The sequence below is a fragment of the Ammospiza nelsoni genome, chromosome 5, assembly GCF_027579445.1.
Source record: "Ammospiza nelsoni isolate bAmmNel1 chromosome 5, bAmmNel1.pri, whole genome shotgun sequence".
NCBI lineage: Eukaryota > Metazoa > Chordata > Aves > Passeriformes > Passerellidae > Ammospiza > Ammospiza nelsoni.
In genome coordinates this window covers 14792118-14818167 of record NC_080637.1, presented here as the reverse complement: position 1 = coordinate 14818167, position 26050 = coordinate 14792118, and the positions used below count along the sequence as shown (strand labels likewise).

The 26050-nt window shown below is 47.7% G+C and overlaps 1 protein-coding gene across 1 annotated transcript in view; it reads left to right on the top strand.

Moving 5' to 3' along the window:
• Positions 1-26050, top strand: part of LAMB1 (laminin subunit beta 1) — a 42475-nt gene that overhangs the window by 11518 nt on the left and 4907 nt on the right. Inside the window, exons 11-28 of the mRNA XM_059473194.1 lie at positions 183-295; positions 1048-1127; positions 3651-3786; positions 5835-5993; positions 6721-6848; positions 7296-7419; positions 7955-8159; positions 8319-8462; positions 8559-8790; positions 9290-9453; positions 9903-10127; positions 10827-11044; positions 11314-11410; positions 20101-20470; positions 22111-22295; positions 23485-23726; positions 25198-25401; positions 25782-25926. Of these exons, the coding sequence (XP_059329177.1) occupies positions 183-295; positions 1048-1127; positions 3651-3786; positions 5835-5993; positions 6721-6848; positions 7296-7419; positions 7955-8159; positions 8319-8462; positions 8559-8790; positions 9290-9453; positions 9903-10127; positions 10827-11044; positions 11314-11410; positions 20101-20470; positions 22111-22295; positions 23485-23726; positions 25198-25401; positions 25782-25926 (3171 nt within the window). The remainder of the gene's footprint in view (positions 1-182; positions 296-1047; positions 1128-3650; positions 3787-5834; positions 5994-6720; positions 6849-7295; positions 7420-7954; positions 8160-8318; positions 8463-8558; positions 8791-9289; positions 9454-9902; positions 10128-10826; positions 11045-11313; positions 11411-20100; positions 20471-22110; positions 22296-23484; positions 23727-25197; positions 25402-25781; positions 25927-26050) is intronic.

Below are 26050 nucleotides of genomic sequence, written 5' to 3'. Positions count from 1 at the left end.
CTTTTCAATTTTGAATCTCTAGGCCAGGGAAGTTTTACTGGGATGGGTGGTGAGCAAAGAATGAAATGAATTTCTATAATGGGGAATTCAGGGGAAAATTTAATGTATATATTTAAGTTGAACACTGTCTAAAATATGACTCCAGTCCTGCTTTTGACCTGCCTGTTTGTATTTCCATGTAGCTTGTGCCTGTAATCCTCTGGGTACCCACCCCGGGGGCAATCCTTGTGATCCGGAGACAGGAAACTGCTATTGTAAGCGTCTGGTGACAGGAAAGCAGTGCAATCAATGTCTGGCAAGTAGTTCACCGTAAAATCAATTGGGAGACACTGGTGTGAGAGGGGCTGGAGTGTGGGAAGCATGGAGCAAGGTGCTGACCACTATCTCTGACTGCCTACTGGCATTCAGGGTGTAGAGGGCACCTTGAGATGTCAGGAGCCATGAAGTGTGCTGTGTTTTGGGGAGCTGGCATGCATGTCATGGCAGACAGGAGCATCCAGTCTAATTCCTAGGACCATAAGGGGTGAGACATTAGGATACCTGTGGTTGCTCTGAAAATGAAGGATCTAGGGCAGTTCTGCTGAAGTCCTTGCTGGGATGAAAGACAAAGCAGTCAGGGAAACAGTGTTACCAAAAAAATTGCTTTCTAAACAGGCCATTATTTTAGGCAGGGATTATTTCACACACCTACATTTCCATGTAGTGTTTATGCATGCTGGAGTGTTACAGAAACATGCTGTCAGATAACTGGATGTGTTTGTACAAACACTGAGAAACTCTTATCTAGCAGTGAACTGCATGGAAAAACCAAACACACTGCCCCATGTGTGGCTCTCTTGCCCTTGAAATGGTCAGCAGGGTGGGAGGAGAGCAGGTAGGAAAGTGCTGTTGGTGCTTATAGGGGTAGAACCACCGCCAGGGGAGCAGGATCCATGGGTGGTGGGGCAGTCTGGGACAGCTTGGGCTGAGTGTTTAGAAGTGTTCCTTTGGGTTAGATGGAACTAAGTGAGCCCCAGGTGACAGTGCTGGTGATGTTTGCTCCTGCAGCCCGAGCACTGGGGCCTGAGCAATGACATGGACGGGTGCCGGCCGTGCGACTGCGACCAGGGTGGAGCGCTGAACAACAAGTGAGTCCCTGCACAGTTCCTCTCCTGTGATCAACCAGCCTCATATTTTTGTAACCACAGCATCCAGGGCTCAGTGTGCTCTGGGGGAGGATGTTTGTCACCCATCTTTCTGCTTCAGGAGGTGGTAGATCTTGATTGCAGCAAAGGTGGCAGGGGCATCCATGTCTTTTCTGTGTGGAACAACATTCGTTGGTGCCACTTGTGGAAGTGAACATGTAAAACTGTTCTTGGTGTAGCTCTGCCTTTGTCAGCCAGGGTAGGAACCAGGTGTGGGTTAAGCTCTGCCTTGGCTGTAACCTAGGGTATGGTCCATGTCAAAGCTTTGCTCTTACAAGATGAAAGCAGGACTCGGGCATGACATGGACAGTGACATGGACATGCTGGTCTTGCTTTGCTGCCAAATCACCCTTTGGCCAATCTGTCTGCCCACTTGTGCTAAGGGAAGCATACTAGCTGCACAGTACTGCTCTGTTGTCCCAGTGGTGCTGCATGGAGTAGGATGTGGACCTAGAAGTGCCCACTGGGGAGATGTACATTTTTTAGAGAAAACTGTAAGTTTTGAATGTGCATCCATCAGTATCAGCATGGAAAGTCATAGCTTAGATGCCCTGTCAATGGGGTGCTGGGTAGCCCGCCTGCTCCTCTGACCAGAGCAGTTCTCTGTGTGCTAGGTGTGTGTCCAACCCCTGGCTTTTTAACAGTAGCATGTTCTTTTGCCTTTTTTTTTTTCCCCTCTCCCTTCCTTCCATAAACCTTTTGAAATGTTATGCTTTTGTCTAAAGCCACAGAAGTTTCCCAAGGGGGTCAGAGAGCTCTTTCCCACTGAAGCCCATGGACCACACTGGGGGAGTGTGGGATCATCTTGGTGTGTCTCCCATAGGTCATCACAGCCTACAGACACCCCTCTGCATCAGGGATTGCCGTGGGAATGTCCCAGGGGCCGTCTCTCCTGTCTGCTCCCCAGTGAATCATTAGCCCTTGGCAGACAGCAGTGTGGATCTTAGGGATTATTTACTCCCCCGTGCTCGCTGCCTGCGCACAGATGGGTTACACCACACAGCCCAGAGCAGCTCCCCCAGTACAGCTGCTCCCAGGGCTTTGGGGTAACAGCCCAGCCGTGGCCCAGCCTGTTTCCCATGCACTGAGCCTGGAGATTGCAAAACCATGTGGGGAGGGGAGGTGCAGCATCCTGGCAGGGGCAGGCAGCAGCTGTGCTCCCCTCCAGCCGCAGGAGCACTGCAGAGCCCAGCTCTGGCTCCTGCATTCACTCTCTCACGTCATCGGGAAGGGGAAGCTGTGCTGTCATCGGGAAGGGGGAGCTGTGCTCTCCTCAGGGCTCCTCTCCTCAGCTGCTGAATTACTGCTTCCTGGCTCCCTCTCAGGGTGTGGGATGCTGTGCCTTGCCCAAAATTCATCCCTGTGGTGTAACCCACCACCAGGTGGTGGAGTTGTTGCCTCCCCAGAGGGGAAGCTTCCCACCTCCTCTTCTGGGACCAGCTAAGGCACTTCTGGCATCTCAAAGTGAACATTTTAGAGAATCTCTGCAATTTTGAAAAAAGTTTCAGTTAAAAATTACTCTTTGTCTGGTGGCTTGAGGAGTCTGGAGATTGTTCATGGAAACCAGAGGCATTTACCTTTAGAAAATGTTTCTAAATCCCACTCAAATTTAAAGAAGGAGGTGTATTTTGGTGGACCAAAAAACCTTCCTTTTAAGAAGTGTGATTGAGTTTGTGCAAAATTGCAATGTGATCAAGCGTTCTTTATGATGCAGGACAGACTCTCTGGGGACAATAAAACAGCCAAAGGCAGTTTGGGGATAGAGCTGTATTGAGTAAAGAAAACGTCTCATTGTGAAAGAAGGGGAAATCTGTGTGTCACTCTGGACAGACCTTCTGGTGATGGCCCTGACTGCCCCATGTCACTGGTTGTGTCTGTCCTGCTCTAGAGCAGCCAGAAATGGTTTTGCTCCCTGTGTAGCTGCTGCTGATGACCTGTCTGGATGCTTTGCAGCAAGTGAGAGCAGCTCAGCATCCTGGGGCATGTAGGGTCATGCCTGAGACCCTACAAACAGATGCACTGCCTGTGTGGCTTGCAAGCTTGGAGACAAAGCCTGCCCTTGGCCTCAGGGCAAATGTGCCTGTTGGCTGGGTCTGGTGGCAAGTAAAGCTCCCAGAACTCCCGTGTCCTAGGGAATCACTGCATCCATAGCACGAAATCCTCTTGCCATCTAAACAGAAGAAGCTACTTGCAAACTGCCTACTGGAAATGTTCCTGGTCCATGCTTGCTTCCAGCCTGAGCCTGGATGTTGTTTTGGAGAGTGATAGTTGGGTAGAGCTAGGTCTGTACCTGTGACTGTGCTGCCGTGTTTGTAGTGCAGGTAGCCCAGCTGCAGAGCCCAAGAGCCTCTCCTGTGTGCTGTGTCCAGAAGTGCTTCTCCTCCTGTGTAATTTAAAATGTCATAGCTCTATTGCTGTCTCAGCAGAGCCCAGATCTGTTGTAAATTCACTGCTCTTCCATTCTAGCTGCTCAAGTGAATCTGGGCAATGCGAATGCCGGCCCCACATGTTCGGACGTCAGTGCAACCAGGTGGAGCCTGGCTATTACTTCATTTCACTGGATCATTACATCTACGAGGCAGAGGAAGCCAACTTGGGCCCTGTGAGTAGCGGTTTCAGTGGGCTGGAGTGTCTGGAGAGCTGTGGGAAAGTTGTTTCACCAGCTGGCTCTTGGAAGTATCTTTTACACTCTGCTTGTTTTGCAATTAAAATGTGGAAAACACAAAACTGAAATGTGTCAGAAAACCACTAACCTGTAGCTTTTCAATCTTAGTATCAATAAATAGTGGAGTAATTGAGGGGGGAGGAATTGTAATTTTTCTTAAACCTGTTTTTTTTTGATCATGACTGTACAGTTAGTTTTCTGTCACCATCCCTCTCTGTACCCCACCACATCTACTTCTCCTCTTATCTCAGAAGAGGTGGGACACAGGCACTGACTCTTCTCCTTGATGCCACTTCACTGGGAGTGAACAAAGCACACATTTAAGCACATTGCCACAGTTTTTAGAGTTTCTGTACATCAGTAACATATATTTTATTAATGACTAAAACCATATTGATTGTCCAAAAAACTATTTACGAAAGTGAGGTTGCCTCTAGCTTGTTCTGCCTGCTGGCATGGTACAATAGGGTCTCTGGCTCTTTCTGTTGCCCATCACACAGCCTTGCTTTCAATTCATTAACAGCAGCTAGGTGATTATATCAATCACTTTTGCCTCCAGCAAGGAGACAGGAAGATGGAAATAATGGTTTCTCTAAAGCAACAGATCCTTGCCTGCCTGCAGTCAGGGCATTTGGTGCCCTAATTTATTTATTTTGAGCGAAGTGCAGCCACTTTGCAGTTTCAGCCAAGGCAGAGGAGTTTTTGCTCTCATATAACTGCAGAAAGCACAGAGCAGAAATTGTACCACAGCAGAGGGCACATAAGCTGGCACAGGGTTTTTGGTGTATTTGTGTCTGCCCAACTGGAGAGGTTGTACCTGAGGCCCTTCCAAGGCTCAGGGATGGAGAAGCCCAGCACAAAAATCCACCCTGCCAAACAGAGCAAGGGGATGTGCTGCTGGTTTGCCTTTTGAAACCCTGAGAACAAACAATTTTTAAAAACATCAATATTGAAAAGCTTTCTCACAAATCTGATGATAGAATAAAACTCTGAATTCCCAGACAGGGGCCCAACACAAGACAAAATGCAGTGGCACAGAGTTGCAGGGATTGACAGGCAGTGCCAAGCCTCTGTGCTCCTGCAGCTGCATGCCCTTGCTCACATCCTGCCTGCCATCCTTTCTGGGGAGCTCTGATTTTTGTGCAAAGCCAAAGGCTGATAACTTACAGCCAGGCTCTGTTCAAAGAGTGTGAGAATACATGAGGGGACATCCTGGAGTGACACGTATGTATGTAGACATTTCCTTGCTTTTTATCCCTTTCTACTGAAGCAGCTTCCTTAGGAATGCACAGGATGTTGTTCTATGGAGAGAACTATTAGTGGAGACAGATACATTTGAAACAGGAAATTTGAGCATCATGTTTCTATTTTCTGTTACCTTTTTCCTCTTCTTTGCTTTATATAAAAAACAGATAAAACACCTGACACCTCTGACTGAAAAGGGTGACCACGTGTTGATTTGGCTAGGAAATATCTATCAATGATTAGGATCTCTGTTCTTTAGTGACACCCTGCTCATTAAAGCCACAATCTGCTGTTCCAATGCAATTTTGAGCAGTGGTTTGGTTTGAATCAGCCTGGTGTAGTCAGGGAGCAATTAGCACTCAGGCTTGGATGGTTAATGGAACAGTGATGTGCCAGTGCAGTAAATCCTACTGCTACAAGTGCAGTGTGGAAATCTGTATGGTGAATTAGTTACTCATAGCAAGTTTTTAAATTTAATTCTGCACCATAGCAGAGAAATAAATGAAGAGTTGTGCAGTCTTGTTTTGCTTTATCTCTCTTGCATTTGTAATGTTGTTAAGTGAAAGGGCAGTGGTGTGCACGTGTATGGATTTAAAAGAGAATTTGTGTTGTCTGGGATGCCAGCAGTGGATGCTGCAATGTAGAAGTCATCCATCAGCAGAACCCCACACTTCATGGACTCCCATGGGACTTGCAGATTTAATGGATCAGTACTGAAATATCTGTTCCCTGTTTTGTAGGGAGTGAACATAATAGAGCGCCAGTACACGCCAGACCGCACGCCGTCATGGACAGGCATAGGATTTGTGAGAGTCCCTGAGGGGGGACACCTGGAATTCTACATTGACAACATCCCCTACTCCATGGAGTATGATGTTGTGATCCGCTACGAGCCGCAGGTGGGTCTGTGAGTATGGGCACTGCTGCCTCCCAGCAGGTGCTGGCTGTCCTGGTGCACAACTGACATGAGCTGGCTCTTTAAGGAGTCATCAGGGCCCAAAGACAGGACAGGTGCTCAGTTAAATGTCTGAGATGTGTGAAAATCCAAAATGATGTTGACTATTTCTAGTACTATTTGCTTTAGAGTTTGTTTCACTATTGCATTGTTTCAGCACCTGTTTAATGAGCAAATTAAAAAGTGACAAGTCCCATCAGGGCAGATTAAACTATAAATTTGTTATTGGCCAGATCAGATGGGCATTGTGCACCTTAAGAAGCAGATTGCCCATCTTGGATGTTGAATGCCTGCAGCCAAGAGTTTGCGAGCAGTTGGCTTTGATAATTTGCAGAGGGAAGGGAAAGAGAAAAATCCCTCCATCTCCTTGCCCGTTGGCAGCAACTAACTGCAGTGAATACTCAGATACAGGACCCAGAGGTGAGGGGAGAGGAGTCACCAAAGCCCCTGGTGATGCCATGATGCAGATGGGGCTGCTGGACCCCTGCTCCTTGCTCTCAGCCCACACCTGCAGCTGGTAGACGCCCCATTGATGCTGCAGCTGCAGCCCCATCCTCCCTGAAGCACTGCAACCACCCTGTCTGTGCTCACGCTTTTCCTGGCCTGAGCTCTGGATGCTTCCAGGAGTTTATGATTATTACTAGATACTGATGAGCCTTTTTTTTCCCCAGTTGCCTGATCAGTGGGAAAAAGCTGTGATCAGTGTCACACGCCCAGGCAAGATTCCCACAGGCAGTCGGTGTGGCAACACAGTTCCTGATGATGATAATCAAGTGGTCTCACTGTCACCTGGATCCAGGTCGGTATAACTGGATGGGCAAAAGGAGAGAAAAAATAAAACAGATTAAAATTGAACTACAATAATGTAACATTTTCAGTTTGCTGTAACCTCTGTGAAAATAGGTGAAAATTAATTTCCAGTAGGTTATAAAAACCACATTTAGTAGTGTGTCTGTAGATTCAAAGCTTTTAAGTTTATTCTCATATTCTGATAGGGTTTGTTCACTGAGTGGAGGGAGGGGGAGGTGTTTGCACAGCCTGTGAGTGAACACTGGTTTGACTTTTTACCTTGCTGATAACCTTTTCCGGTTCTGGCTTCCACGAGCCTGCAAACTGCCTCTCTCACGTCGCAGTTTTTGTTCTGCTGGGTCTTGGCTGCTTTCTGTTATCTTGATTGCTCTATAGGGGCACCTTAAATGCTTTATGGTGCCTTTGAAGTAAGGACTGTTTCCTGTTCCTCCTTCAGATACGTTGTTCTCCCGCGGCCCGTGTGCTTCGAGAAGGGGCTGAACTACACCATCCGCCTGGAGCTGTCCCAGTACTCCTCGGTGGACACGGAGACTGAGAACCCCTACACACTCATTGACTCTGTGAGCAGAATTCATTTTAGGGATGCTCTTAAAAGCCTGGAAGTTTGCATTTCCCCTGGTATATATCTGTGTAAATTCAAAGTAGTATTTTGCAGCGTTGTTTCTTGCAGCTGAAGTCAGATTTCAGCTGAACAATGTAATGCAGCATAGGTTTCTTCAAAAGTTCCTCCAAGCATGTGAGCTGTTTTTCTGCTAAGAGGCTTTTGAGGTATTTTGCAGGACTGCAGCTAGTCCACAGACCTATAGTTTCTTTGGAGAAGTTAATGTGTGTCATGTAGGTAATGAAAATCAATATCAGTGTCAATCTTCTTCTCTAGAATGGATAGAATTTGGTAGATTTGGTAAAAATTTGTCAGATACTACAAGTGTTCCATCAAAACTAGAGAAATATTGTCACTTATGTTTCAAATTCCATCTGGTTGTTTGCTTTTCAGCAAAAAAAAGGCTAGAAGCTGGGATAATACTGAATTTTCACAATTTTGGTGGAGGCTATTTATAAATAGTGACACTTTGTCATTCTAAAATTGTTTTGTAGCTTGTTCTCATGCCATACTGCAAATCACTGGACATATTCACAGTGGGAGGCTCGGGCGAAGACGTGGTCACGAACAGCGCTTGGGAAACTTTCCAGAGATACCGGTGTTTGGAAAACAGCAGGAGTGTTGTGAAAACTCCCATGACAGATGTCTGCAAGAACATAATATTCAGCATTTCTGCACTACTGCATGAGACTGCCTTATGTATGTAACCATCTACTCTTAGGGCAAACCATGCCTGGGGGCTGGATGGCGCTTGCGGGCAGAGCAGTTTGTATGGGGAAGGCGTGTACGTGGGATGAGGCAGGGCATTCATGTCCTGTGCCACAGTGCTCACTTTCTGCAATGTTTTTCTCTGCTCAGCATGCCAGTGTGACCCGCAGGGCTCCCTGAGTTCGGTGTGTGACCCCAATGGAGGACAGTGCCAGTGTCGTCCCAACGTTGTTGGAAGGCAGTGTGACAGATGTGCCCCCGGCACCTTCGGGTTCGGGCCGAGCGGATGCCGACGTATGTTAAACTCTTGGCTCTGGGCTGTGCTGTGGCTGGGGCCCTGAGCTTTTGGCTTGTCATGGGAACTCAGCCCCTCTCCCTCTCTCCTTGCAGCGTGTGAGTGCCACGCCCGAGGCTCTTACAACGCCTTCTGCGATGTGGAGACGGGCCAGTGCCACTGCTTCCCCGGGGTGTATGGGCGGCAGTGCGACCGCTGCCTGCCCAGCTTCTGGGGCTTCCCCAGCTGCCAGCCCTGCCACTGTAATGGCCACGCTGACGACTGCAACCCCTACACCGGGGAGTGCCTCAGCTGCCGGGACCACACAGCCGGACACAACTGTGAGAGGTGCGGCACCTGTGCCCTTGCCCTGGCCCCTCTCCTCCCCCACAGCAGCATGGGCACAGCAGCTCTGCTGTTCCTCCCTGGTGCTGGTGCTCACACAGGTGTTAAGCCACAGCAAAAGTCCCTGTGCCGAGGGAGTCAGAGAAGCACTTGTGGTCCTGAGGATTGATGGGAGTGGGGATCCCCTCTTTCCTGCCCACAGCCTTGTGTCTGCATAAGTGACCAAGAGCACGCTGCAGGAACCCAGGCCTTTAGCGAGTCATTGCAAGCCTTCTGAGAGGCGTTGCAGTGGCGGGGCTGATGTCCAGCCTTCGGTGTGCAGCTCCTGTGCTGGTGTAAACCAGGCAAATTTGTGTCTGTGGACACAGCTGTTAGGAGTGTGAGCCATAAGGATGTTTCTGCCCCTTGCTTCTTCACAGTGGTATAAAATCTGAGCTTATTTACAGCTTAATTACAGCGTGTTTGCCTGCAGTCCCTGCATGCTGTGTACTCTGTTGTGCAGGTGCCAGGCTGGCTACTATGGAGACCCCATCCTGGGATCAGGTGACCACTGCCGGCCCTGCCCTTGCCCTGATGGCCCTGAGAGTGGACGCCAGTTTGCCAGTGGCTGTTACCAGGATCCAGTCACACTGCAAGTCGTGTGTGTCTGTAGCGTGGGATACATAGGTACGTGGGGGGGATTGTGGATGGGTGGCTGGTTGGGTTGAACCTCTCAGGGAGAGGATGTGTTCATGTGGGTTAGATGTGACCACAGCACCAGTGGGTTGTTGCAGGGTGCTGCCTCACTTCGAAGGTGCCAGGGCAGAGTGTTTTGTGTGGGTGGTGCCAGCATGGCCATGAACCTCATCTGCAGCAGTGAGGGATGACTGGTGCTGAGCAAAGGGTTGACAGGACAACACAGGAACCAAGGAGATGAGCAGCATGCCTTGGTGCCCTGGGTGGTACCATCCATGCTCTGCACCCTATTACTATGGTCTCACCAAGTGCTGTCTCTGTTTCTTTAAACATGATCCAGTTAATGCCCCCCCAGTAATGGTCTTTATTGCCTTGCTGGTGAAGGGGCTGTGCCAGGGAGCCGTGATGGCCGTTCCCACTGTGCCTGTTTGTTCAAACAGGCAGTCGCTGTGATGAATGCGCGTCTGGCTTCTTTGGGAGCCCTGATGAGGTCGGTGGCGCCTGCCAGCCGTGCCAGTGCAACAACAACATCGACACCACTGACCCTGAGGCCTGCGACAAGAGGAGCGGGGCATGCATGAAGTGCCTCTATCACACTGAGGGGGAGAACTGCCACCTCTGCAGAGAGGGCTACTACGGGAGCGCCCTGCAGCAGGACTGCAGAAGTGAGTGCGAGTGGGCAGCTAAATGCTTTTTACCTGGCAGCATTTAGTGTGGAGGGAAAACTTTATTGCTTGCAGCTGGATGGGGCTCCTGGCTCTCTACGGTTGAGAGGGAGTTCTGAGACAGCATTTACATTTGCTGAAAGGAAGGAGGATTTTGCAGGAGGGAGACTTCTTACCCTCTTGATACTGGTCTCTGTTTATATCTTCTACAGAGATAAGGTTGTGGGGAGAGAGTTTGTGGTTTGACAGTGGGAATGAAGGCTGTGACAGGAAGCTGAAATGGGTGGTGGGGAAGCAGATCCTCCTCTCCTGTGGTATCAGGCACAGCCCACCAGGACAGGCGGGTCACTGAGCAGGTGAGCTTACTGTTGGCCAGTTGACCACTTCAAGCAGATCTGCCACCATAGCTGACTGAGGAAAGCTGGGCAGACCTAGGCTTTGGTTTTACAGAGGGAGGAATGGAGGAGAGCAGGGAGGGTTGGGCTGGTTGAATGAGGGGGGCTGGGGCATGAGGAGGGCTCTTGAGCAGTGCTGGATGTCATTCAGTGTTGGGTCAGCCAGGCCTGGCCACTGGCATTGGGACATGCCAGCATCTGCCCACATTTCTGTGGACTTAGAGAATGAACTAGTTGTGGAGTCAGGGCAGTCTGGTAGCGAGGGGCAGGTTGACATGGAGGTGCCGTGCTCTTTCCCTCACAGAGTGCGTCTGCAACTACCTGGGCACGGTGCGGGAGGACTGCGAGGACTCAGAGAGCTGTCGCTGCGCGGCGGCCACGGGGCAGTGCCGGTGCCTCCCCAACGTGGTGGGACAGACGTGTGACCGCTGTGCCCCCCACACGTGGCGCCTGGCCAGCAGCACCGGCTGCGAGCACTGCGACTGCGACCCCGCGCGCTCCCTCGGGCCTGCCTGCAACGAGGTGAGGCAGCACGCCCTGTGCCCGAGGCTGGGCCCTGTGCCCGAGGCTGGGCCCTGTGCCCGAGGCTCGGCCCTGTGCCCGAGGCGCGGCCCTGTCCCCGAGGCTCTGCCCTGTGCCCGAGGCTCTGCCCTGTGCCCAAGGCGTGGCCCCTGTGCCCGAGGTGCGGCCCTGTGCCCGAGGCGCAGCCCTGTGCCCAAGGCTCAGCCCCTGCTCGGGGCAGGGTGAGCTGCTGAGGGCTCACTGATGGGTTTGCTTTTTGTCTTTGACAGTTCACAGGGCAGTGCCACTGCATGCCGGGTTTTGGAGGCCGGACCTGCCGGGAGTGCCAGGAGCTCTTCTGGGGTGACCCAAGTGTGGAGTGCTTAGGTGAGTCCAACCCTGGTGCCTGCTCCTTTTGGAAATGTCTGTGTGGCTGAGCACACCATCACAGCCTGGTTCACTGGGACACCCCTGCTGGGACCAGCCCTCTCGAGCCTTGGAAAAGAGGGACAAAGCATGGTGGAGTCTGCCCTGGGATTTTGGTACCTTGCAGGATGAGACATGTGGCAGGAGGCCAGGCCAGTGCTTGTCTGTGTTTTTCTTGTCTGACCTTTATTTAGAAACAAACCTCTCTGTTTAGAAGCAACTTTTCCTTAAGGGTAAGATCGCAATTCTCTCAGGTAGGCCAGCATGATAAGAAAACATATCACAAGCATTTGAGTTTGAGAATTGTTCTGGAAACCAGTTTCCTTTGCCTTTCGATTGTACGTAGCTGAAGACCCCTGTCTCTTATGCCTTCATACAGAGAGTAGAGATTTTTTTATTTAGTAGGAGACTTTCCTTATATTTCAGATAAAAATAAAGGAGAAAGCAGAGACCATGCAGTGGGTTAGCCATAACTACATGCTGCAAAACAGAGCACCATGAAGTAGGTTGTTTAGAAAACTGGATGGCCTCTGTCCTTTCATTATAAACAAGTCTGTTCGTTAGCTGGAAAAGAAACTTCAAACATTGTCCAGACCAGAACAAACTTGTATCTCTGATCTGTTCAAATAGGAGCCCTTGCCAGGAGGATTTGCAATAGATTTAAGGTATTTTTTCCTGCAGGGAGGAATGTGCTTGCTGTGGTCTTTAATAAATCCCTTACAATAGAGATAGCTTAGAGCCCATTATCTTGATAGATAGGCAGGTCACAGCTACTTAGTTTGCAGCAGATGAAAGGACTGGGGAGTTGCCCCAGTTCCTGAGTACATATTGGGTTTCTTGGGGAAAGGCTGCCTTTCAGAGGCTGTGTGTGTTCTGACATGGGAAGGGGTGTGCTGACCCTGCTGGCTCCAGGGCAGGGATTGTCTTTTGCTATCAGTTGTCTCCATCAGGGTTTATTGATGGAGTCCATCTGCATACCTTATCGGCAGGGTTTTGCAGCATAGCATCATTTCTGATCTCTCGTGGAGTTTCTGCTGTCTTTTGAACATGTGAAAACCTGCTTTAATTTTTCTGAAGTAAAGAAACAATATATTCTTCAGAGCCTGTTTTTACCATGTGAGATCTACACTCCCCTTCCAGTCCACCATCCCTTCTGTGCCCTAGTGACAGAGGAGACTCCCTCAGGTGGAAAGGCAGATTTTCCTTCATGATTACATCCAGCAGGAGGTCCCTGTGGCAGGTGGGGAGAGCTGCTGCCCAGGGCTGAGCAGTGGCAGCCTGCAGTGTGATGCTCTGGACAGGCTCCAGGCATGTGCTGGCTCGTGGAACACATCCAGCTGGGTGGTGCTGCAGGCTCTCCTGGTGTGCTGGGGTCAGTGCCTCCTGCCTGTCTCCTGTCTCTCCTTGGCAAGAAGACAATTGACTTCTCAGCCCTCATTTAGCCTCAGGGAGTGAGAGGTGATGTTCAGGCTGGCAGAGCTGCAGCTGCTGCGTGGGCAGGTAGCAGCTCTCTGGGATAAGCGGGTTGCAAGCAGAAAACTGTGCCATTTAAGGAGCTGCTGAGCAGTGTCCCTGGAAAACAGCAGAGATCTGGCCTGCAGCCAGTGAAGCTGGAACTGAGACAAGGCTTTGTCACAAAGATGTCTGCTCCAGTTGCAGGGAACATGTGGACTCCTGCCATGGTGTTTGCCACCTGGCGTGTTCTTGCTGGCCCAAGCAGCCAGTATGGCCACACTTTGTGCTGCATTCAGGAACAAAATAGGAACAAATCTGGATGGGGAAGAGCAAAAATTCTGAACCTTGTGAGTGTGGACACAGTTTTCACCAAGCTGGTGCAGAGATGTGGATATTGCTCCCAAGGACTCCAGTGTGGGATCCTCCACTCTAGGGCAAGTGGGTTCTGCTCAAGGTTGGAAACCACAGGGTGAATCAATTACTCCAAGGACAGTGATATGTGATCTCTTCATGAAAGGTCTTTAGGTTGCTGGCATCAAGAAACACAAGCTCCTGATGAGCAATGGGGACCATACTGCTCATGTTGCGTGCCTGCAAATAAGCTCTGGACAAAGCTGTGTGGAGATGTGCAAAATGGCCCATTTAGGACAGGCTGGGGCTGCAGCTCTCCATGGGTTCTCAGGCACTTGCAGTAGCAGTGAGTTGTGGATGGGGCCCAGGGTCCCAGTACACTCCAGGGGATACCAGGCTCTAGGGCACTGTTCCTTGCCATCCCTATTGCCAGCTGCTACCTGTGATGTCTCTTCTAGAAACCTTGTTTAGATCAGCCATGGTGAAGTAGAAGCCAGGGAAGGCAGGTTTTTGTACCTGGTGTGGGTGCTGCAGTCTGTGCCCCCTGCTGTGGAGAGAAAATGTCGTCTGATGTCTCCTCTCTGCATGTCCACAGAGTTCACACTGGCATTGCTGGGGCTAGCTGAAGTGGGTGCCTGTGCTTGGACAGCATCGTGCACCCACAGCACTGGCTGCACTTCAGCACCCACAGATGTCCACTGGGGATTACACACCACAGAGAGCCTGTGGCTGGGTCTGCAGAGCCTGCTTACTCCCTGTGCTTCGAAAAAGCACAATATTCTCTCTTTGAGTTCAACATAATGCCTGAAACAAGCACAGCAGAGGCATAGAGGATGGGAATGAGCCCAGCATTTCCGTCTTGGCCTCATGCAGGTCCCTGGGAGGATTACAGTGGGCAGGAACTGTGCTGTGAGCATCACCTGCTCTGGAGGCAGTGCCAGCCCCTTGGCAGAACTCTTCTGCCATTGCTGCAGCCTTGAGCTGGCTGCAGCTCTGCACGAGCCTGCCTGTGAACGTGTGTGTGTGCATAAAAATCCTGCCTAAGGGAGTAAATAATAGCAGTACAGGGTTCATCACATTCAGGTCTCCCAGGCATTCTGCTGGAGCTTTTCCAAAGCCTGGCAACTCAAGTGCAGGACTCAACATGCCAAGTTCTGCACCAGCTTCAACCCACAAAGTAGATGTCCAGGAGAAGGCTGCAGGCTCCTGGGAAGCCTGAGATGTGGAGTGGCTGCAGATGCAGCTTAAACAATGCCCTTGCACAATAGATACTTCCAGTTTATATTTCATCTAAAATGAAGGAGATGACAATTTCACTGTCATTACTGTTGTAATAAGTTGAACAAGCAGACAAGAGTGCAGTTAGTAGGAGGTTCTGTGTGAGATTGGAAGTAGGTGGTGTTGCTATAGCCCCTTCACAAGGAGCATGTCCTGTGTTGGACATGAGTATCAAGACTTACTGTAAAATCACAGAATTTAATTGAACTACAATTAAAAAAAAAATCATGTTTTTTGTCAAATACACACTGCATACATTGACAAGAATGTTGTTTTTTTCAGTTTTTAGTCTTTGTTATATGGTTGGTGCAGGAACAGCAGTTCACTAAAAATTGCCCTATTGCCATGTAAGAATAAGTTTTGTAGTCTTAAAATTTTAACACTTGGATCTTAAACTAGTCGCATAGGCTGCTTTTATAGGAGATGTTTTTGGTGTTTAGAGATGTCTTGTTTCCTTCTGTGAGAAGTGCCTAAAGGAAGTCAGACAAATTCTGTGCTAAAAAAAATATAATTTTCACTTGGAGTTTCATAATTTTAAATTACCTAGGGTCATAAAGTACTGTAATGTGTATTGATTATTTCCAGAAAATTATCCTTTTGGCATGGTGTGCTAGCATGTTAAGATGTAGCACAATTCCGGTAATTTTAGACTGGGATCTTACATTAATATTCCTACTGAAAATCATAATGTTGAGGAGTTAGCACTATGCTTGCAGGGTAACTTGAATCAATAGCTGATTATTCAGAAGAAATTTGCTAGCTCTGCAAAACTTTCAATCTTAAAAGCTGTTGAATGGTTTTCTTATCACAGTGCCTCACTACCACTGGGAAATTGTGCCAGGAAATCATGTTTGAACAAAACCTTTGTGTTTTTTCTCTGGAGGAGTTAAACATTTGATGCTTGCCGCCCTCAGTCTCAAGCAGTAAAAAAAATATTTCTGGAAAAATGATTTCTGTTCAGCGTAGGATGATGTACAATGCTTGTTTGTTCCTGAATTGGACACTGATACTGGTCTTCATACAGCCCATTCAGTATCCATTCTGTCACCTCTGCTCTAGTATCAAGTGCTTTGACACACCCGAGTTTAAATTAAGTGATGTGCAAATATACTGCATATTGAATTAGAGTAGTTTAAATGGAAGTGAGTCCTAAATATTTAAAATCAGAGGAAAAGATAGCAGAGCTGTCAGAGTAGGTAAAAGATAAAGCAATTCTCAGATCCTTTTGAGCTTAAAGCAAACCTCTGAAGCTAGTTACTTGCTTCTTTTGGATTTCTCTTCTTAGGTTTTTACATGAATGCATTTGGTATACATGTTTGAGTGTTACTTCTCTCTTGAGGATCAGGAAAAAGAAGGAGAATAAATGCTCTGATGAAGGTGATACAAAAATTACCCACGGATATTCAGTGTGTGCATGCACATACATGCACATGCATTTGTAAACAGATGCAGCTACAATCCTCATAAATCTGCTAATCAGCAGATCCTGGCTGAGAATTTGGCCTAAACTTTTCTAAAAATATGGTTTCCCTGAAGTTGAAGTATGCCACAAAAGAATCACTGATTGAGTTACACACTCAGTTAAAGAAAACAATACGCCTAGTTCCAAAATGACATTTCAAAACAGAAACCTATTGTTTAATTTAGTAAATGCTCCTTTGAAAGCCCTTAAATCTTGGGCCAACGATTTCAAAAGACTTCTTTTCCTCCACTGTGTTTTCCATGGGAGGTACTGTTATGTCCTGCTCTGCTTACAGATTTGAAGCCTGTCTAACACTGATCTTCAGTGCAAGCAGCCGTGTCTGCATTAACTTTCAGCCCTTCACCTTGGCTTTGGGCCATCTGTCTGCTTGAAGGGAGACTAATCAACCATTTGTCTTGAAAGGCATTTCCAACTCAAAGTGGTCAAGGCATCCAAGTATCTTGAAGTAAACTCAACATCTGTTAGATTTTGCAGTGCAAAATGAGCTACTTTTCCAGTTTCTTGTCATGTAAGCATAGGGAAGCCATATAAAAGTAGCTTACAGGACTTCATCTTTCCCTATACCACATATAAGTAGAGTATAAAGGTGTTGGTAGCTACTAAGCCACATCTGAAACATCTGCAGGCACATCTGCCTCCCTAGATGTGGCTGTGTGTTTCTTGTTCTTGAAAAAGTTCAGATTAACTAGATATATGCTAATACTGGATATGTTGTATTACTCAGGTCTTACATCAGATTTAGGAGTGTGCTGGTTGGAGCCAAAATCTCCTGAGCAAAGCAATATTTTGAAGGTTGTGTTTGAGTGAGCCTGTTGGGTACAGGACTGCTTCTGAATCCCACCATGGCCATAGGAATAGTTGGACATAACAAAGGAGGTGTTTGGGGAATGAGAACTCTGCTGTGGCTAGAAGTGATGGTGGGTACTTTGGTCAAACATGATACTGAGCATGGTGTGCTGGATCACTCTGACTGGTGTTTGCTCTGTTTCTAGCAGGTATCTCTGGTATTCACATCCCAGTTCATTGGCAGTGATACTAGAATGTCACAGGAATTTTCTGGTGCATGCGCACCCACCATCTTGAATGATAGATGTGTAACTCAGTTGTTCTTCCATGAGCTCTTTGCCAGGGTTCTCCAGTCTGTGCCAGCTCGGAGGGCCTCCTTTCCTTTCACATACATCCTGCCACTGTCACTGTGCTTTTGTTCCTTTAGGATGAAGTCATGCCCTTCAGTCAAAGAGACTGAAGCCAGCAGGTTCTTGGCAGGCAGGCACTGCCTGAGGCAGAGGTGAAAGCTGGCACTGAGCTATTTGCCTGGTGGACTGCAGTGTTCAAGGCGCTACTCACTAGGGAGAAGGCTTTACATGACCTTGGCTTGGGCTTGCTTTCCTTCTCTTCAGAACTGGCCACAGCTGGAGTGAGCAGAGGGTTTGATCCCCACCATGGCAAAAAGGGGAGGTGTTCCTCTTCAGTGGCTTGAACATGCTCCTTGCTGGGCTGTGAAATGCCTGGTGGAGGTGTCCAGGGCACAAGGAGCAGGACTCATCACTAGAGGTGTTAGAGATGGTTAGGGGTGAAATCTGGTGTAGTCCTGTATATGGTTAATGTCTTGGGAAGATGATGAAGAGGAGGAAGAGCAATACGAAACCACCACTTTTGAAAGCCATTCTGTATACATTTCATTGAGGGGACTGAGGTAATTCAGAGCCAGGATTGCCTGCTTGTGGGCTTGATAAAAAAATCTTAAAATGGAGAAATAAGACACAGTAATGTTTCTAGCTGCCTTGTGCAATTTCTCATGGTCCTGCAAAGCTCTGTTTGGGAGTTTTGTAGGGCTGTATTCTTCCAACTGTTGCTCTGCATTTAGAATAAATTACTTCTTTGCTCTTATCATCCCCTGACAGGCAGCTGTGGAGTTTGGGTTTTCACTTTGCAAACAGTATGTTAGTACCTAAATTATTTTCTCTCCTTCCCTAGTACTTTCTTGTTGCAGAGAGTTTGGAATCCACTTTACCATGCAAATGCTACTAAAGCCATGTCATCTGGCTTTCCTGAACATGCAGGTATTCAGGAGTAGAATTACCAATATGGGGTTACGGGGGTTTTTTCACATTAAGCCTTTTAAATCTGCAAGTAAATATAGTGATCTGATTTGCCAGCAGCAAGTATTCATGTAACTTGATCAGACCTCAAGATCTTTGAGAAAAACCACATGCCATTTAGCCTCTTTCTATACAGAGGAATTTGGACAATTCATCATTATACCAAGGGCCTTATTAGTTGACAGAAGGGTTAGCTGACCTTCAAACAGGAACTCAACGGTTTGCCTGCAGGGAACATATTCCATGGTGAGTTGACTACTTAAGCACTTTCAATGTAAAGTAAAAACAATCTCTTGTGTCAGGGTATAGTTCAAAGAACAAAAGACCGTTTTGCTCAATTGTGCAGGCAGCAGAAGTTATTTTTGTCTCTTGCCTATCATATTCACGTTGTACAAGAAAGTCGTTTTGTTGAGGAGCGATTTGTTCTGCTGGGGCTCTTTGTGTAATTTTTGAACTGAAGACCACCACTGTGCTCTGGCATTGAAGCAAACAATGTACAGTCTTGAAAACAGCTTTGTGTTTTGCCCTATTTTCAAGGGGGCATTTGCCTTGGGTGTGTGAATTGATTTATGGGTTTTGAGCCATTTAACTTCCTTAGAGAATGCCTGGTAAATGGATGTGTAAGTGAGGGGTTTTATCAGGTATGCCAGTCCTTTTCCTGTTTAGGGAACATGTGCCTGACCTGTTTTGGGTGCACTCTGCCATGATGATAAGTAGATGATGTGCATATTTTCAAAGCCTCTCTTTTTGTTGCTTGCTGCCATTTCTTTATTAAAAGCTTTGCATGTTGGTGATGTCCTCTGCTGCTGCTGCCTCCTGTGTAATTAAGGAGGTCAAGTGGCAGCCTTGCTGCATGGAAATGCTTCTCCTGATAGCATTATTGTGTACAGAGTGTGTCTGTGCTTTCAGCAGTGACAGTGCATCACTCAGTTAAGTAACTTCTCTCTGTGATGGGTTAGTGCCAAAAAATGCATTTCATGAAGGTGTGAATACTAACTCTGAAGCTGGTGCTCAGTGTGAAATAACTTTGAAAAATTTATAAATCTGTTAAGTGTCCTCATTTCCACTGAGGGTGACACTGAGGGTGACAAACAGCATGCAGGCTCTTGGTCCTTAACACCTCAAACACTACAGGGCTGCCCATGACCACATTCTTTATTCTATTCTACTTTTCACTGCCAGATTTTTTTTTCTGATTTTCTGTATACCCAAAATGTCAGCCCAGTGCCAGGCTCCTCAGTGTGTATTGTGAATGTTTTCCCACTATCCATGGCAGGAGCATGTTCTGAGCCAGTCTCTGTACCTCTGCCTGCAAGATCTCACAAGAGCTTTTGCTCCATGGATTTGGCCTGTTCTTGGAAACCCATTCCACTTTTAACACCCCACAGCACCTTATGGAACAGAGCTCCTCTGCTTAACCAAGTGCTGTGTAATCAGTTATCTCCTTTTAGTGTGCTGTTTGTGGGAGGGGCAGGGAAAGGGTGGCTGGTTTATGATTTGCAGGATTCCTCACTTGACTGTTACTCCTCTGCTGGAGGAGACAGTAAATGGCTGTTCCAGTCAAATTTTCCTTTTTCTCTCATGGTTTGCTCTTAAACCTTCTGCTATGGGCCTGCCTGCCACTTCTTTTCCTGTCCCGAGAGCCTTGCTCTACTCACTCTTCATTGCAGGAGAGAAACTGGGATCTTTGTTTTCAGTTGCTATTCAGCTGACATTTGAACATTGCAATTGGTGTCCACCCTTGCTCCATTATTGTTCCTATTTCCAAGACATGCAAATCCTGATCTCCTCTAGAGTTATTTCCCCATCTCTCTCCCTTTTCTCACTCACACTTGCTTCCTCCATATACATGTGTGATACATCCATAATTAGCTTTTTATAATTGAGACAACGACCACATTTGTATTCATTTTATAATAACTGATTTTTCCCCCACCCTGCCAACATCCATGGCCCTCACATGTGCTTTTTTCTCCTCCCAGCATGTGACTGCAACCCTCGTGGCATCCAGACCCCGCAGTGTGACCGTGCCACAGGGCAGTGCATCTGCAATGAGGGGGTGGAAGGGCTGCACTGTGACAAGTGCTCCAGGGGCTACTCAGGTGTCTTCCCTGACTGCGTGCCCTGCCACCAGTGCTTTGCCCTCTGGGATGTGATCATCAGTGAGCTGGCTAATAGGACCCAGCAGTTCTTGGACAGGGCTAATACCCTCAAAGTCACTGGAGTCACTGGCCCATACCAGCAGACACTCAACACACTGGAGGAGAAGCTCACTGAAATTAAAACCATCATCGCTCAAAATCCAGCAGCTGAGCCCCTGAAGAACATTGGGAATCTCTTCGAGGAAGCAGAGTGAGTACAGTTGTAGTTACTTGGATCAGTGTGTCTTGGGAAGAAGTGGGAGTTCCAGTGAGCTGGGATTTACTTGAGTGACTGATGTCCCCATGCTGGGCTGAGGGCACTCTGACTGGGTGAGGGTGCTGTGGTTGCTGGAGCCCCTTGCCATGCTCAGCCCTGGCAGTGAGTGCCCTTCCCACTGGACAGAAACCTGGTGGGAAGGCAGGAACAGTGCAGCTGCCACGTGCTGAGCTGGATTGTCCTGCTCCCACTGCTCTCCAGGCAGATAATTACCAGGGAGCCACTCATGCTTGCCTTGTGCTGCCCCAGGGCAAAGGACAAACACTGCTATTATGTGAGAGAATGAAGAGGGGGAGAGATTAAATTCCTGGATTTCCGTGTGTAGCTGATGAGTTGGAAACTTGGGCTTCTTTCTGCACGCTGAGCACGTGTTGGCGGAAGTACCAGGTTTATAACACAGATTGTTTCCTTTTTTTCTGAGAGTAGGAGCCTTGTATTTTCTTTTAGGGCTAAGCATACAAAAGATGGTAGTCTGGAGATGGGGCAGTGTAACATTAAGTAGGATTACAGAGGCTTTCTAGCCCTGTCTGCCACTGCTCCAACTTGCTTCTGCATTGTGAAGGGAACTGCACAAAGCAAAGGGGCGAGGATTAAAGCACAAATGTCTCGATTAGGAATAGTTTGTGTCCTACAGCTCCCTTCCGTCCTGCTGGAGAGCTGAGGGTTGCTGCTGCTTCTGGACTCTGTGTGTATTGAGGGAGATCAGAACAGCTGAGGGGCTGCTTTTGCCTAACTTGCCTTAGGTGTATCTGTTCTTGCTTCTCTCTGGCTGTATAGAAAGTACTGGGCTTTGGAGGAGTCCTGGAAAACAGCAGGCTGTTAGACTATTGAGAGAGCTGTAAATTGATCTTAGATTTTAAGTACTTCCTTGATTTTTTCAGAGTGAGGAAATGCTTGGCTTGAGGGGATCACCATGGATGGGAATAGCTTCCTATGCCCACTTCTGTTCCACAGTGGCCTTGACATGTAACTCACTTGCTTTTCCTTTTAGGGTTATCCCATTAGCTAAAGCCTGCTCCATGGCTCACTGAGTGAATGCATAGAGCAGGAGGTTTTCCTTCAAAACTCTGGTGAGGAGGGATCTGTACAGAAGAGTTTAAAGAATCCATTGTGCTAAAACTAAGGCTCCCCCCTCCCTGTTTCCTGAAGTTCAATTCTGTCCGATGAGCTCGTAGTAATCAAAACTACATTTAAGCTGTGTGGGATGGGGAGCAAATTATGTATGGATCATAGTAGTCAACTCTGACCTATGCAGTTGCCATGATACAAGAGCATTACTCCAGTCCTCTGGAATCTCCCTCCAGTTAATCTTACACAATGCAGCTGTTTTCTGAGTGATTTGGCACTTTGGGTTTATAAATGTGCTGTAGATTAAAAGGTAGGTTTGTATATTAAAGGAAACATAACCGTATTTTAGGTAGGCATGTTGTTACAAATCACTTGGAGCTCCACTAAGGGAGGACAGGTCCTGCCATGGGAGAAGCTGGGTACATCTCTGGCCACCATGCTCCAGTGAAGTATGAGGTGTATGACCCATCTTCCTCCCCATGCTGAATCCTGTGCCTCTTTTACAGAAAGCTGACAGCAGATGTTACAGTTAAGATAGCTGATATAGAAGAAAACCTATCAGCCTTATCAGCAAAGAGCAATAGCACAGACACAGACCTGAGTGCACTGGAGACAGATGCCAAAAGTCTGGACCACGTCGTGAAAGAGCTTGCAGAGCAGCTAGAGTTCATCAAGATCTCTGATGTTCGGGGTAAGTGTCACAGGGAGGGGGAGAAAGCAGCAGGGTGGCCAAAGATTTAATTGATGCATGGGTTTCAGTACCAGATTAATCTTCTAACTTGTAACAAAGCACAGTTCCTCAGGGACAGGTTCTTTCTGTGCATTAGCAGAGTTGCTGATGCAGCAGGAATTTTTGCCCCCTCATCTGGTCTCTCTTCCTCTTCATGTTGCAAAGCTGGCTCAAATTCTTGGGGCACAGAATCGTCTTAAGGTATCATGCTGAACACATTGTAGATGAGACACAATAGAAGAAAGTGCACCACTGATTTCAAGATATGCCTGGACATTCCCCTTGCTCCCTTCAGTCTGTTAAATTGCTATTTCTGGGTGAAAAAAAAGAGCTTGTGGTAAATGGTCCAGTTCTCCTGACCCACCCAAGCCTGGCATGTCCACTGGTACATTGAAATGGGCCAAGAATCAAAATTTGCTGGAGGAAGAGGAATGTCACAAAATTATTTGGAAATCTGGAAAGCTGACTTCAAAGAAAGTATTTATAATTTTTCTTATATGTTTCCTGGTTTTCAGGAAGTCTGAGGTTGTTTCCAGTGAACATGGGAGATTTCAGACTGAGGCGAATAGCATGTGGGTATAGGGGAGTCCCTGACTTTTGGCATTTGGCAAAGGAAAGCTGCCCCAAGCTGCAGAGTATAGCCACCTCCACAGGGTCCCTCACACCCACAAGGCATCTCCAGGAGTTGTCCAAAATCAACAGTTCCATAAATCAGCATCTTTCATCAAGCAGTTGTTTCTTAGGAAAGCTCTGACCAGTTTCCAAGCAGTGACTCCATAAGCCAGACATCCCAGGGCAAGCAGTAAGAACTGATGGGATAAGGGAATCCTTAGAAAACAAACTGTTCCCCTAAAAACCTTCAAAGGCTGTATTTCCTCTTGCCCTTAGGGCAGGCAGAATTCAGTCACTAGGGTCAGAGAAAGGCTTAACTTCAAAGACCAACTTGACACTCTCCACCAAGCAAAGAAGCAAACTTTTTTCCTACAAGAGGCCAAATTCTGTCATCCTTGCAATGGCACAGCTGCCAAGGCCAGCGTTTCCTTTAATGTGATATATCACTAATCCTGATGTGTCATCTGCTAACATCTGTCATATACATTACTTTGGGTTACTCAACAGAGTTTTCATTAGCTCCCTCTGATTTCTGCAGGAGCCTTGGACAGTATCACCAAGTATTTCCAGATGTCCCAGGAGGCAGAGGAGAGGGTCAATGCCTCCACCGTTGATCCCGACAGCGCCGTGGAGCTGTCGGCGCGGACGCGGCAGGAAGTGCAAGACTTGATCAACGAGAAGGAGGCACAGTTCAAGGCTAACCAAGAGGAGCAGTCACGCCTTCTGGATGAACTCGCTGGGAAGCTGCAGAGCCTGGATCTCTCTGAGGTGGCTGAGAAGGTACACAGCTGAGAATGGCTGGGATAAACCCATGGCAGAAACAAAATTAGGTTTGTGATGAAGCAAGGGGCAGGGAGGAGGTGTAGGGGATGTGGCAGTGTGAGATGTGCAGTTGGTTCCTGAGAAATGCACCTTGCTTGGTTGAGCAACCCCTCGGTTTTGTGGGCTGGAACTGGGTTGTTTAACTGGTGGGCTCTGCCACTACTGGCTTTCAAAGACCAGCCTTTCATGTTGGTCTTCCTCCCACTCTTCCCAGCCCCAACAGAGCACCTGTTTTTGCATCACCCCTGTTCTAATCCAATGTTCTTTGCTAGGGACAGAGTTCCCACGTGCAGGAAAGTGTGGCAAATCTGCTGGGCTGAGAGCCATCCTCTTCAACCTATCCTGAGTTCAGTGCTTGCTTTCCCTAGGCTCCCCTCTTCCCTTCTGCAGCTCCATCAGATGCACTCTGTGCCTGTACAGTGCCTGGCCAGGCTGTGCTTCTGCACACACCCCCGGGCCTCAGCATCCCCCCAGGCTCATCCTCCTGCTCGAGACAAAGCAGAATTTACAGGGAGATGGAGTCAAAAGGGCATTTTCTCTGTTGAAGGCGCCTGCTCATCTGTAAATATGATTAAGGATGGCTTTTTCTTGGGAGAGGCTGGGTGTTCCTCAGTTTCTCTTTGAAGTTGGCCAGCTGCATTCAGAGAACAATCCCTGAACAACCCTGGGGTGAAGGCAGGCTGCAGGGCACCCCTCATTAACTCCCCCAGGGAGGCCAGGCCTGTGGTAGAGAGTGAGTTCTTCACACTCTGATTGTCCCTTGTCCTTTACAACCAGTCATCCCTCCCACTCCCTCAGCCCTCCTTTTTTTCTCTGAAGGGAAGAAAGAGACATCTTTCTGTTTAGTTTCCCTTCCCCTACATTCCTGCCCCGACTGTTCTTAAGAACTGAAGTCTTGGGTAGATGTTTATCAAGGCAGTAAATACTGAATTGCTTGGAGGTGTAATCATAAGACACTCACACACACACACACACACACACACAGAGACACATCTTTCTGCTTTCTAGCTACTGCTGGGTTACGTGCCAAACAGGTAAGAGGGACTCATTTACACTTCACAGAAGACAGCTGCAGCTAACTTGGCTCAGCCCCTAGGTTTTTCCAGGGAGGTTTTTTGGCTGCAAAACCTGAGTTAGTGACTATCATTTGGCAAAAGGAGGGTTTGGGGGGGCATGAAAAGGTAAAAGAGCCTCACAAGAACAGGGAATTTTCTAATTTTCCCTCTGCTTAAACCAACTCCTGTGTTATTTCATTACCAAACAATTGACCAAGCAGTGGATAACTCTCAGCACAGTGTTGCCGATAGAAATAGTTTTGCTTCTTGGAAAAGAAGTTGACTCTGAAATTTTGTGGTGGAAGTGTCCTACTCCAGCCCCCAGGCAATGGAATGGACATGAGGCTGTGACTGCTTCCCCTGTGTCCCTGCAGACGTGTGGCAGTGCCCCGGGAGCCTCATGTGCCGAGTCCGAGTGCGGGGGGCTGAGCTGTCGGACAGACGAGGGCAAGAAGAAGTGTGGAGGCCCCGGCTGTGACGGGCTGGTGACCGTGGCTCACAATGCCTGGCAGAAGGCTATGGATTTTGACAGAGACATCCTCAGTGCATTAGCAGAAGTTGAGCAACTCTCCAGAATGGTAATATGCCAAATTAATTGTTAAGATAGTAAAAAAGAAAAGGGAAAATCTGTCTATTGTAGCACAGACTCTAATTGATAAAGTATGTGATGGTTTTCTGAAGAAAATACTTCTTTTGGTTGATAACTTCATCATGCTTGTAAATATCTTCAGAAAGGGAGCTTGCTAGAGTGAAGCTTCATGCATAACTAAACATCAGCCTGAGTTGTTTAAACTAGCACTGGTGGTATGGATCAGGGCCAGCTTCCAAGTGTTCTGTGAGTTATATGAAAAAAAGCATTCCTTGTTACTATTACTTCTGACTCCAGATGAATTGTTTTAAAACAAGCCCTAAAGCATAAGAAGATAAGCAAGCAAGCCTTCCATTTTCCTTTCTTTAGGTTTCTGAGGCAAAACAGAGAGCAGATGAAGCAAAACAAAATGCACAAGCAGTTTTGCTTAAAACCAATGCTACAAAAGAACAAGTGGACAGAAGCAATGAAGATCTGAGAAATCTTATTAAACAGATTAGAGACTTCCTAATGCGTAAGAACGTTACATTTCAATAATATTTTAATTCTGGGTTTGTGAAAACCGGCTTTACACATCTGTATTATCTTCCAAGAGTTAGCTCAACTGTTGTCATCATTCCCCGCACCTCCCTTAGACA